At 31.1% G+C, this 13,460-nt stretch overlaps 2 protein-coding genes across 2 annotated transcripts in view; one reads left to right on the top strand and one right to left on the bottom strand.

Moving 5' to 3' along the window:
- The window catches only part of LOC123668366 (coiled-coil domain-containing protein CG32809), a 169,589-nt gene that overhangs the window by 17,561 nt on the left and 138,568 nt on the right, over window positions 1-13,460 (bottom strand). The gene's annotated exons all lie outside the window — the stretch shown is intronic.
- LOC123668367 lies at window positions 571-5,717 on the top strand. Its single transcript, XM_045602100.1, has 5 exons — window positions 571-803; window positions 1,618-1,723; window positions 2,673-2,881; window positions 3,384-3,447; window positions 3,529-5,717. Exons 1-5 carry the CDS (start codon window positions 702-704, stop codon window positions 5,637-5,639), a joined length of 2,592 nt encoding a protein of 863 aa, XP_045458056.1. The 5' UTR covers window positions 571-701; the 3' UTR covers window positions 5,640-5,717.

Consider the following 13,460-nt stretch of genomic DNA (forward strand, 5'->3'; position numbering starts at 1 on the left):
TTGTTCTAAATGCACCTATTCAATTCGATTTATCTATTTTTTAAGTATTAAAATTTCCATAAACAAATACATTCGAATAACTAATGAATACCAATCATAATAACAATATCATATTTATATACAAGGAACAAAAACATCTTGATTATTATATGAAACTCTTTTTTAAATTTTTTAAAATATTCCAATACAGTTACATCATTTCTGTATCGATTGTCTGTTTGTTAAAACAAAAAATAAAATAAATACCATCTAATAAAAGAATTTTCGTAGAATTATTACAATGTCTACCACTAAATAGATATTATGGCAATTCAAACAAAATAAAGTTGTTATTATTACGAAAATCACATTTGTTAAAGTCGATATATTTAATATATATGTTAGAAATGTACGCATATCACATTTAGACGAGTTTGTAAGCATACTCTTTAGTAATACGTGAGAACAAATATTGTTTCAATATATCATCGAAATATAATATTCAAAACGAATAACGTTAAACGTTATTTAAGCATTAATTATTTTATATTACATTAATTTTTAAATTATAATCTTATTTTATAGACCTTATTTAATTATTTACAAGTGTTCATTACACACCGGATACATTTTATTCAACAGAATGAATAAATAATAACCGCATCATAACAATATACTGAATCATTGATATTTCATTAATTTACTAGGTTGAACCAGTCATTATGATGAGAGTCCAGTGTCTAGTGCTTGCAGTCATTCTCTCTGCTGATGCAATCAACCGTTCTGTCTACAAAATAGTTCTCACTCAAAAAGGATTTGCGCAGGTTTGCAGTTATCAGTTTAAAAAAAAACAACCATTTTTTACAAGTGATTTGAAGTACGTTAGTATTAATTAAACTTAATATATATTTCATCTCCATTTAAAATACATAAAAATTGTTGCGATAAATTGAACTTCATTTTGATTCATTAACAAAATTATGGAGGAGTCCCACAGTCACACTTCTACTTCCATTCACATTGACTTTCTAGCGTAAGGTCATTATGACCTACTCAAGTCAAATATAAGCCTAGGTAATATAGTTAGATGATTTGATGTGAAAACGAATAGAATTGGCACTGAATTTAATTAAAACAGAAATCAACAAAATTGTTATACTCTACCATATATACATATACATATTTGCTTAAAAAGTATGATAACAGGATGTTAATTTGTGTCACGATTTTATGAATTAAGGTGTGTCATGTTAATATTGTGAATATGAATTATTTATCCCATCTCAATGAACACGATAAAGTGTCCTCACCTTGAACTAATTGAACGGTAGATACCTATTCGTACATACAGATCACAAGCACCTAAGTATGCGTAAACTAAACTAAATTTAAACCAAATAAATATGACGATGAAGAGTGATTGACACTTTATATCGATGTAGATAAATCGATATTATGCCATAATTTTATACATCGTTGGTATTAATTTTTAATAACGTTCGTAGACTAACAGATGTTTTTTTAAACATTTTTGAATATCATATCAAAAATCGACCGCTCCAGCGGGATTCGAACCCGCGTCTCCGACTGACCGTGTCGGATGAGAGATGTTTGACGGAGATGTTTTTTTTATTCTAGTTTCTTCAATATGACGTGGAATCACCACCGATAAGAGAGTTTACCTTTTGCACATGGCTACGCTTTTTTGATCTATCTGGTGATCAGAGCGTATTCACTTATGTAGGTGAGTTACGCATAACATTTATATAAATAATTATGGTAGTACATGTATAATTAATATAGAAACTAAATTTATTATTATTTGAATATATAAATTATTATATATATATATGATTAAATTTTGTATCTCGTTATTATCATTTTCATTATATTGAAATTATTTTTAAAATACGAAAACGAATTCTTAACAACTTTATTTATTATTGATCATTGATCAACAGCAAATTCTTAAAATTTTACAAATTGCGCAACAAAACAGTATTTTTTTACATACATATTAATAACGTAATAATCATCGAGTGAATATTGCAATACGATATTAATGAACACGACCCCTTTATTTAGACCAGTTTGGTTAATATTTCTTAAGATTATCATTTTTGATTCTCTTTCGCAATTGACTCGAAGCCTTAGTCGATTATCAAGTTTGAACGATGCAAACAAGTCAAGCGTGCAGTGTATTGTGAAGATGATATTCGGTATTACGCTTCGCATGCGTTGTTGATGATGTGGTTTACTATTCATTAGCTAATTATAATCAGACGGACCCATTTAGTTGTAGACTTATACAGTTACGGGAGAAACCTTGTACTTACTTATTTGGTCGGTAACGCTAATATTGCAATACCAAATAATTCGACATTATAGATTTACCACGAATGACGTTATAAGATTGTAACACTAACGTAACGACATTTTCATACAATTAAAATCGGTAACCATAATAACGCATACTCATTATCTGAAGTGTTGTGTGTCTAATCTGATTACTTCTCGGTATTTACGTAAGCCTGTATTTTTTTTTTTGCACATGCATTACATATGAAAGACCACTTAAGTAAAACATATTTAATTTATGAGTGCTTGTTTAGTGAGTTCACAGTCTATTTATTTTATTCGCGAATGCTACGCATTCAGCTGTTTAGAACGTTCGTGTTGTTTTTTTTTCCTAGTAAATGGTAGCAACCGTGTGGTAAGGCTGTGGCTTGGCTCCGGTGGTCGACACATCAAAATATCAATGAATGGGCGATCTTCTTCGAGTGCATTGGTCGATATAACTAAAAATACATGGCGACACATTTGCCTCTCCTACCAATCAGACTTCGGTGCGTGGGCACTTTATGTAGACGGGAGACTTACATCCTGCGAGGCTGCACAAAGTGTACGAATTTATTTATTAATTTTGCATTTATGTCCATTTGTAATAAGTGAAGAAACTGCTCTTTACTGAAAACTTATGTCCATTTTGAATTTAAAAAAAAGTTAAAAGTTTTAAAGTTAGGAACAAACGTTATTTTTACTATCACCATTTCTTCTATATACATAGTTACATAAATTATAGCAGTCAGTTTTTTCACTTAACGTTTAATGTTACCGGAAATTTTATCTTATTTTTTAAAATTTAAATGTCTATAACAAATAGATCGATAATTTAATATTACCGAAAACATTTCAAAGATAAATTGCACAAGTATAAACTAAATAGGGTCAAAAATAGTCGTATTTTTTTATTAATTAGGTGACAGCTCAAATCATGATCACTGACACACAAGTCCCTACCTTGAATAGCTAGATTTATTAGGCAAGAAATTCAGTAGCATGAAGTTTTCATTTTAATATTGTTCGTATTAAAATTTGTTAACTAACATTAACATATTTTACAGCTACATGGTTTTGTGATACCCGGGGGCGGCAGCATTGTTATCGGTTATGGCATCACTGACGCAGGTACATAATTAATCACAACCTTTTAATATTCTTGTTTATTTTTCCACATTTTTAATAAATATTCGTTTATAATACTTATAGAACACCCGAATGGATTGGAAGGTGAAATATTCGGAGCAAACATGATACTTACCTCAACAATAGAACGAAATTATTCAATTAAAAGTAATCCACAATACCGTCAAAAACTTTTTAATAGAAATAAACTTCTTGGGAACAATGACATTAAGTATGTTGTTTTAAGCGATTTGGAAATCGAAACGATACAAGAATCTTCCGAGGCACCGAAATTTTCATCTTACAACACAACTCGGAATTTCATAAAATTCACTACGCCTTATAGCGCAATAGAACACGACGTTGGCTTTGATTTATCACCAAACAAAATTAAGCCGGTTGAGACTTCAAATGAAAAAGAAATTTTAGATTTTTCAGTCATTGACAATAGATTTAAAGAAAACGTTGAAAAAGTAAACTTTTGGTCTCTCATGAGTAACGGTAAAATTAATACATTTAAGGGAAAAAGTAGCAAAAACGCAGAACAGTCAGGTTCCGGAACTCATGAACTGCCTACAGTATCGGAATATGAAACACCTCCCCCACCCACATCTTTTCAAGAATATGTAAGAACTAATTTGAATATGAAGCAACCAACAATAATTCCTTATTTTGAAATAAAAAAGTATGAAAAACCAATTCATTCGAAAAGCGTATCGAACCAAGATTTATTTGGATTATCTAACGTTGAAAAACCACCACCACAGGATAAAAATGCAAAAGTATATGGGCAATGGACTAGCTCACAATTTGCTAATAGTGTATTAAATTATATTAAAAGTTTTAATAACCAATATAAAGACAAGAGAAGGGCTCCATCGACAATACCACTAATTAAGTTCTCAGATTCGTTTCCTTATGCGTCCGAATTCAAGTTAACTAAAGTTCGACCGCCTTTTAGCGAGCAAAGAAGAAATATATTGAACAAACGTATTGATAAACGCGACGTTAAACAGCCAGAAATCAACGTTAAAATACTGCACGATGACATTAGAAGTCAAATATTAGAGACCCATTCTAAGACTCAGGCACAAAATGTCAAAGTTATAAATCGTGGTATTATTGATAGTAGTAAAGAACATAGAATTTATAGAGATAACGATAATCAATTTTCGTACGAAACTTTAAAACCACGGCCCTTCAGGGCTGCGTCTAAAATAAACTCACATAAAATACCAACCCCGTTAAATCTTTACCGAAATAGAGATTTCATGACTAAACTCCCCTTTTTAAAATCAACAGAATACTTTATAGAGGGAAAGTACAGTAAGCAAGACAGTAGTAACAATGATATGTATACCAAGAGCTTATCAAATGCGAATAAATGGCACAATGTCAAATCTCTTAATAACGATTATACACCACGACATATAAATATGGAATCAGATGAAAATCAGGTCACTATCGATTCGAAAATAGTCGAAGTGAATAAAAAATATCCCTCAGTTAGATTAAAATATATGCCACAAAATCATAAAGTAGTTAAAAATGTTGATGAAGAAAATATTTTGAATGCTCGTGCTTTGGCTACGGAGACATCTAATTTATCAAATACGCACAGCGATTCAGTCTCTATATTGAAATATAATCATGGTTTTTTGCCTACGTATGACAAAAGGAAGAAGCTTGATACTAAACAAATACTGGATTTTAAAAATAACGATGACGATAGGAATAAGATTAAAAACACTAACAATTTTAACTATAATGTAAAAATAGGAAACGCTTTGAATGAAAAGTTTATTATCGGACGTAATGAACAGCAAAATCAAATGAGCTTTGTTGGAGGAGATGAAAAAATTCCAGATATTAATAGGTACAGATCCGATATTGATGAAAAGGGTGAGAAAGTGCCTCCTTCTCTCGGGCCTAAAATTTGTAAAAACGTTGAATTATACGATCGATTATTTTACATTCAGCCTGATGGGAGTGTTGATGTTACACAAATACTATCCCCAGTTAAAGAAAAAAATCTAGCCATAGAGTTTATTGCACAAAACTACAAAAAGTGCTCTTTAGAAGAATCTATATTTAAAAACAGTCCTTTGTTATTTATTGATTGGAGTACCACACCTGTTAGACTTTTTGGAGGATCGTATCCTAAGAAAACAAAAGATTTGTGTGGTTTCTTTTAAGACAATGTCAAAAATATTTATTGTATTTAACGTTATAAAAGATATTTGAATATCAATATTATATTAATTTTGTTGTTATGTACTAAGCTATTTTTACAATTAAATTTATGATGTCAATTTACATGTCTTTTTAATTTTTAATCCTAGAGTGCTCGCGCTATGAGCATTTTGAAAATTTACTTAAAGTCATAAGTATTAATCATAATATTGATACGGAACAATCAGCAATAGAACCTGATGAGGCTGTGCCAACAACGTCTCGAGTCACAGTTGAGTATAACGTCTTTAATAGCTATTCCAGATGTCATCTCGACGTAGTCGCAAACGTGGCAGTGTCACCAATTATTGTTGATTTAAATTCATTTTATTCTAGTTATTTGGATGTCTATGCTGGTAAATAATTAGAAGGAGAGTTTAGCGTGAATAACAGTCCAAGCGCCTTGATGAAAAAATTATCGAAAAATATTTTGAATACTCCCCGAAATATAACAACGTGTAATTAGTTTATATCTATCTATTCCTCAAGCTAATGATCTTGTTGCTAACACCCAAACTATAGAAGAACTATAGAAACTAGAAATATGTCATCAGGTAGAACAAGTATTTATATGTGCAGTGCGCCCGTTCAAGAGAAAAAATAGGATAAAAAAGGGTGCAATAGATGAGCAACATACATAGATGATGAATTTAATTCGGTTAAAAATTATATTTTTTTATGTTAGTTATAGACCAGGGTCGATAATTTTTAAAACTAAAAAAAATATATAGTAGGATGACACCCACTTGAAAATAAAAAGAATACAACGAAAATGAAAGAAAAAAAATTACGGGCGGTCTAAGGTCGGAATGTGGTGGGGCCCCGGCCAATGGGTCTTATCCTACTATAATTTTTTTCACTTTTTACAATTATCAAGGCTCAAAGCTGGTGACTAAAACGGGTATATAAGATAAAGATGTTTCTAAATTTCAGAAAAAAATAATCTAAAATTTCCCGAAACAATTTTTTTAAATACTAAGTATTAAACTTTAATTTCCTGATAGTTTACGTTTTACGCGATTACGTCCTCCCTTCACTCACGTTTTACGGAAAGACGCCAATACTCTAGGGTTAGTTAACTTACTTAAACTTTAAACTTGTCAAAAGTAATTCTACTATTAAGAGGTCACAATAAAAGAAGAAATTATTAAAAATATAAATAAATTTTTTAATAACCTATTTATTTATTACGCTTCAGCCTGTAATATCCCACTATTGGGCATAGGCCTTTTTCCTTATGTAGGAGAAGGATCAGAGCTTAATCCACCACGCTGCTCCAATACGGTTTGGCTAATATATTCCTTACTATGAGTAACGATCGCTATCAGGTGTGCGTGATAACAACCGGGATCGACGGCTTAAAGTGCTCTCCGAGGCATGGTGGGCAGACAAGCACTGCACAAACACCCAGACTACGGCAAAGATCTGTATGGCCAATACAAATGTTTGTCATGTGCGGGGATCGAACCCGCAACCGCCAGCGCAACAGGTACAATCCATGGCTGTGACCGTTGCGTCAACGCGGTGTCACGGTCGTATTTATTTATTAGTAAGAACTTAATTGTTTGTTAGATTCGCTGGGCAAGAAGGTGGTAAAAATACTGTATACGAGTAGTAATGTACTACATATTCATACATAAGTATTCATACAATAATATTTAAATTAAAGTAATAATCTGTATAATTAACTTAAAATACAATTCACGTATTTTTTAATGAATTGCAACGCTGTAATAAGTTCAGTCACAAAAAAAAGAAAGAGAAAGTTTAATACCGTAGGTTCTCATTGATCTAAAACTGGTTTAAATTATTTTCGGCCAAGGATAAACGCACGGAATTTCAAAAATATTTTGTTTGGTCCTAATTGCGAAATAGACTTCTTAATCGAAAACTTACTAGAATTATCTAACTAGATTATCTTTGTACGAAAACACAAGGTTTGTAGTATTACTTTCAATAATTCTGTCAACAATTATTTGTTCATTTTTTTATGACAAAATTCACATTTGTTAAGCAAGCAAATGATTTCTTCAAAACGATGTTTATACTTTAAGCGCTACGCAACAAGAAGTTTCAATTCCTTACATTGTTACAATTAAGAGTTCTATAACAAGTTACTGACTCCAAGAACAAGTTATGTTACTCGGATATTCCTTAATAAAACTTAAGAAACGTGTAATTTTCACTTTTATAACGTTAGTATTATGATATATACATTAAAAAGTTAAATATTAAACATCTACTGGTATAATTTTACATTTCACTGTTATCTTTGGTGAGCTAAAATAAGAAGAACTTTGGAATAAATGCGATTTGAAATTTGCACATATTATAAAAATAATTGACGTCAACATTAAACTTACATATATACAAACCGGTACAACTATTGGTAGCTTTAGTTGTTACTTCATTAGTCATATGACATACGTCTTTTGTTCAACACGTTTATAAATAAACATAAAATTATTCAAATCAAAATAAATATGTGGAGAAAATATTAATCTGTTATTACAGTTGCATTCAACTGAAATTAGGATTCATAAATTCAATATTTGTAGGATTATCTTTCTACCGTTATGCTTGATATTTTATTACAATCAAATTTAATATCTCCTTTTCAATGTCTTCAGAAATGATGAAATTTTGATATACGATGTGAGGAGATACGACGACGGAGATTCAACGACGAACTATTAAATGGAATTTTTATTTGAAATCTTTTAGGAGTGAGTCCATATTAAGTCAGGTTAAGGACCACGAAGTTAGACGCAAAACAAGCTATGAGTGTGGTAACACTCCTTTTGCAACATTGGCATTTAATTGATATAATTATAAAAAGGCACACAACGAATATATGTTACAAGCAATGCGTTAAATTGTGTATGAGTCAAGTAAATGGAATTTTATAAAAATATATAAAATACCACTTTTTTTTACTCGCTTCTAACTTTAACGAATTCCGTACGTATAACAAACAACTTAATATGATTATATATTCAAAACAAACAGCACAAAAAAACGAAATGTTTCAAAAATTAAAGGAATGCATTTGTGTAATGTTGATGTATTGATGTAAGCATAATTTATAGTTGATTGTGCAAATAATTTCTAGAGAAAAGTTTTCGAAAGCGTTCATTGGCTAATAAAAAACTCAAACAATGCAGTATACAACTTTTTCACTTTGTATAAATTTTTAATAATACTGTTACATATAAATAAAACCATTACGACGCCATTGTTACGCAAAATAAATAGTATTGTACATTTTATTTTACGGAAAATGTTCTATACATAGTACAGTATTGAAATTATAATATAAACGACCGCGCATCTACCAATTTGACACGATTGTGATAGTAGAATCACGAATTTGAAGCAATAAAATTTGTTGAACAAATTTGTCACGTGTTCTCTAGCTCTCTACAACTGGTATCTCATCGTTTTTGAGAACTCAGTAATCATGAGTGATATAAGACATGCAATTAGTTAATAATTTACTAAGCATTCTTATTATAAATGCTCACAATATTATTCGGACATTTTGCACACTATATTACTACACAAGTAGGTAGTGGTCTGAAAATTGTTAGAACACCGTGCACTTGGTTGTAATGACTTCGACTTCAGCCCGGAGCAGATATTTGTTTTTGTACAACTTTTTTCCTTTCTGTAGGGGTGTATCTCCACCGTGTCCACTCGCCACTCGTAATAACCACCGTGCTTGGAGAGAACTTCTAGCCGTCAGTCCCAGTTGTTAACGTACATACGCACTCGAAACTCGAAGTGAAGTAGCGTAGTTCATTGAGATCCAATCCTACACCTAACGTTATTTAGAGACCACATATTTACCCAGCAAATTATTAAGCGTACAACTTGCCCATCGCGGCTATATAAATCTCTGGCATTTTACATCTTTTTCCTTAGGCGATAAACAAGCACTTGTTGGACTTCGTGTTGTTATTTTTTTCATACTTTGGCATTAAATTACCTTCAGATAATAAATATCAGCAACACCCGTCTCACGTTTTATATAAAAGTCATTTCAAAGCGACTTTGTCCGTAAAAGATTTTAGAACATAAAGACTGACATCTATACAAATAAATAAAATTGGAGTGTTTGTTTGTAATATTAAAATAACCGATTTTCACTAATTGCATATGGATACCAAAATAACATTATTTACAATTTTTGTCTGTCTGTTTGTTACGGCTAATCTCTGAAAAGGCTGGACCAATTTTGACGGGACTTCCACTGGCAGTTAGCTGATGTACTTTTATTTTAGAAATTCATTTATTATATAACTCTGCGAACTGAACAATAACTTTTTTGTTAAACTCCACGCGAACGAAGTCGCGGGCAGAGTTAGTTACTAAATAAAATAGAATGCAGTAACGTTCTTGGCTATAGGTTCACAACATCACTAAATAATAATAATTATTAAACATACTAAACAGATGGCAATCTTATCCAGGCAGCCTTGAGGTCTTTCAAACAATTATATTAAAAGTAAAAGTGATTTAAAGACGAATATGCAATAACAATTTTATAAAAATGCATAGGAAAGTATGTTTATATGTATATTTATTATATTGTATCAATCTACGGAACAGGAAATTTAAATATAAATTTAAATATAATTATTATCTACGAGTAATAAATTAAAATATGACCAATGACTTTAATTATCGCTTCAGTTTGTAATATCCCTTTGCTGGCCATAGGCCTCTTTATCCATGTAGGAGAAGGGTCAGAGCTTAATCCATCACGCTGTTCCAATACGGATTGGCGGATATATTCCCTACTGTGAGTAACAATCGGGACCGACGGCTTAACGTCCTCTCCGAGGCACGGTGGGGAAAACCACAAGACTGAACAATTATGTATATTTATATTCAAAATTTTATAGCAATAACGAATCAATAAGATCGTCTTTGGCTGAGTCGTACAAGTAGATCATGAGACAAACACTCAAACTTATTTTAAGCATTAATGAATGTATATTTGATAACATCTTATTTACTATACTGTATTTTCAGTTTATTAATTCTTTATCACGCATTAACTGTACTAAGGTTTACTAATATATTACTTTCAATAATGAAAGTAGGTAGGTTATGAGATACTTATGTAATACTTTGATTCCTATTAAATTGACCAACTTCCACGGACCTTATGTAATTATTAATTATTTAATATTCATCTTAAGCTGTAATTGGTATGCATTGTTAGTGAATATAATTATAACTTTAAAACATGCTTTAGGACGCCCGTACACATTGAAAACAAAGCGAAACAAAATATTTATCATGTAATTTTATATATATATATATATATATATATATATATAACGGATGATGTTATTATTTCGAAAAAGGCCTAAAATCCTATCAAATAAACATCACTATGTATTATTATTAATATTTTCCTTTTTTTTCGTAACTCGTAATAGCACCTCATTACTCATCGACCACGCCAATTTAATATCAAGACAGAACATCTGTCTGTAGGAAACCTTTTTTTAACACGGCGTTCCAATTTATTTAAATTTATTGGTCTAGGGGTGTGGCTAAACTAAGAGACAATGATGATTCACTGTTTTGTTAATGGACTAAATTTTTTAAAACAACCACTTTATTGTGTATATTATTAATTCGAAATTGATTCACATTAGGATATTACAATATGTCCGTCCTTCTGCGATTAGGGATCATGGTTATAAAACAGGAAATCCGATAAAAATATTATTGGTAGAAAGTCCATGATTATAATGTAATGATGTTTATTAGTGGTACTATTTATTATTTTATTGAGACTGGCATTTTAACTGTTCCACAGCTAAACATACGTATTCTATCATATAGTATGTAGGATACCTGAATTTATTTTACTGTGGGTATTAATTAGTGATACTATTGTTAATTTACAGTACGCTAAAATAATTGAAGCGTTTCAAACCTTATAATTGCTGCACCGACATGCAAGACGGAAGAGAAAGTGTTTCAAATTTTGATAATTTTTCGTGTTACTAACGTAACTAATGCTATAAGTTTGATCAACTCTATTAAATAATAATTAATCTATAATAAAAAATTCTTCAATCTTAAAGTATATTTTAGTAATATCTAATATATAAAATTCTCGTGTCGTGGTGTTTGTAGTTAAACTCCTCCGAAACGGCTTGACCGATTCTCATGAAATTTTGTGTGCATATTGGGTAGGTCTGAGAATCGAACAATATCTATTTTTTCATATCCCTAAGTTATAAGGGAGGGGGGGGGGAACAAGGTGGTTAAGTACAGGAACAAGTGGTTGGTCAGCCAGTATCTTATATTATCATATCTTTATTACATCCTGTATCTTTATCACAACAAAATGCAAAAAAAAACATTTTAATTTTTAATACTACTACATTATATAAATTGATACCGATATATTGTATAATAACATAATTTATTCTACCAAAAATAAGCACAAGGAGGTATTAGGAAACGTGTTTCGGGTTTTTTAGAAATTTCGAATTTCTAATAATTAGCTCGAGAGAAAATGCAGTTTTATACTTATTGTCATAAGACTAGACGAATTTAGTGGTCTTACCCGGATTTACTACGCTCTGAACGTAAATGCGTTTTTTTTAAAGTCCGATAGGTTTGATGATGGTGTATCTAATAAAACAAGCATTAGCTGCATCCCATCATATTCAAGTACATCTAGTTAGTGGAAAAATGATTATTTTAATTTAAGTCAATAAATATTTCTTAAAAATTTAAAAATAACCGTTTGCATAAATATTTTACATATAAGATTTAGCTTCTAATATTCCACTGCTGGGTTATAACTTCTTTCCTAATATAGAAAATCAGGTATACGAGCTTAATCCACTATGCTGCTCCATTGCGGGTTGGCGGATATATACTGTGAGTACTAAAACCAACAGCTTAACGTGCTCTCCGAGACACTGTGGGGAGACTCACAAGAATAAACAACCAGACCGATAGTAAAGATTTTTATTTCACGCCGAGCGGAAATCGAACCCGCGACCACTTGGTATTAGGTGCCGCCGACACGGCACAAGTACATTAAAATATATATTCAGTATATTTGTAGACACAGTTTGCAGTGTAGTAAAATAGTTATGATGAAATTTACAGTAATGTATGACAAAATCACGAAATTCATTACTGAGGAACGCTAATTAAATAAAATAACTCAATTTTAGACGCTAGCAAATATCAGGCCAAAATTTAACTACATGTAAATTAAAATGTATTATACATGATATACTCAAAATAAGCAAGAAATATCAGAATCAACGACGGGGACTGGTCCTTGTTATTACAATACTATAATCAACGAAAAACGAGAGTAAACCGATCCAAATAATATATGTACCTATACCAGGTGCAAATAAAGTGGGTCGCAGTAGGTATTTACAAAAGTATTATTATTGATTGAAATTTCATTCAAATAACTTCCTACATCGACGAGACAATTTCAAAATATATGTACATAAACTATCGACCGTTTTAAAGATAGACTAAATTTATTGTCGGTCGTAATAAAATTAACCGCGAACAGGTACACGTACATACAAGGTACACGTGGGACGAAAGCAAAATACGCACCTAGATAGATCAGGAGATATAATTTTGACGGGAGGTTGAGCAATCTTAATACACATATTGTTCTGAGTAACGTAACTCGGTTGGCAAATGTCATATTTGTGTCACGAGGCTTCACTATCGGTGATCTTAAGCGGCTGAGTGGGGTGGCTTGGTGACCACGA

The sequence above is a fragment of the Melitaea cinxia genome, chromosome Z (genome assembly GCF_905220565.1).
Source record: "Melitaea cinxia chromosome Z, ilMelCinx1.1, whole genome shotgun sequence".
In the NCBI taxonomy this organism is placed as follows: Eukaryota; Metazoa; Arthropoda; class Insecta; order Lepidoptera; family Nymphalidae; genus Melitaea; species Melitaea cinxia.

Coding starts and splice junctions, on each gene's coding strand:
- LOC123668367 (XM_045602100.1), top strand. CDS start 702: ATGATGAGAGTCCAGTGTCTAGTGCTTGCAGTCATTCTCTCTGCTGAT. Junction 804..1,617: donor CTCAAAAAGGATTTGCGCAG/GTTTGCAGTTAT, acceptor TTTTTATTCTAG/TTTCTTCAATATGACGTGGA. Junction 2,882..3,383: donor CCTGCGAGGCTGCACAAAGT/GTACGAATTTAT, acceptor CATATTTTACAG/CTACATGGTTTTGTGATACC.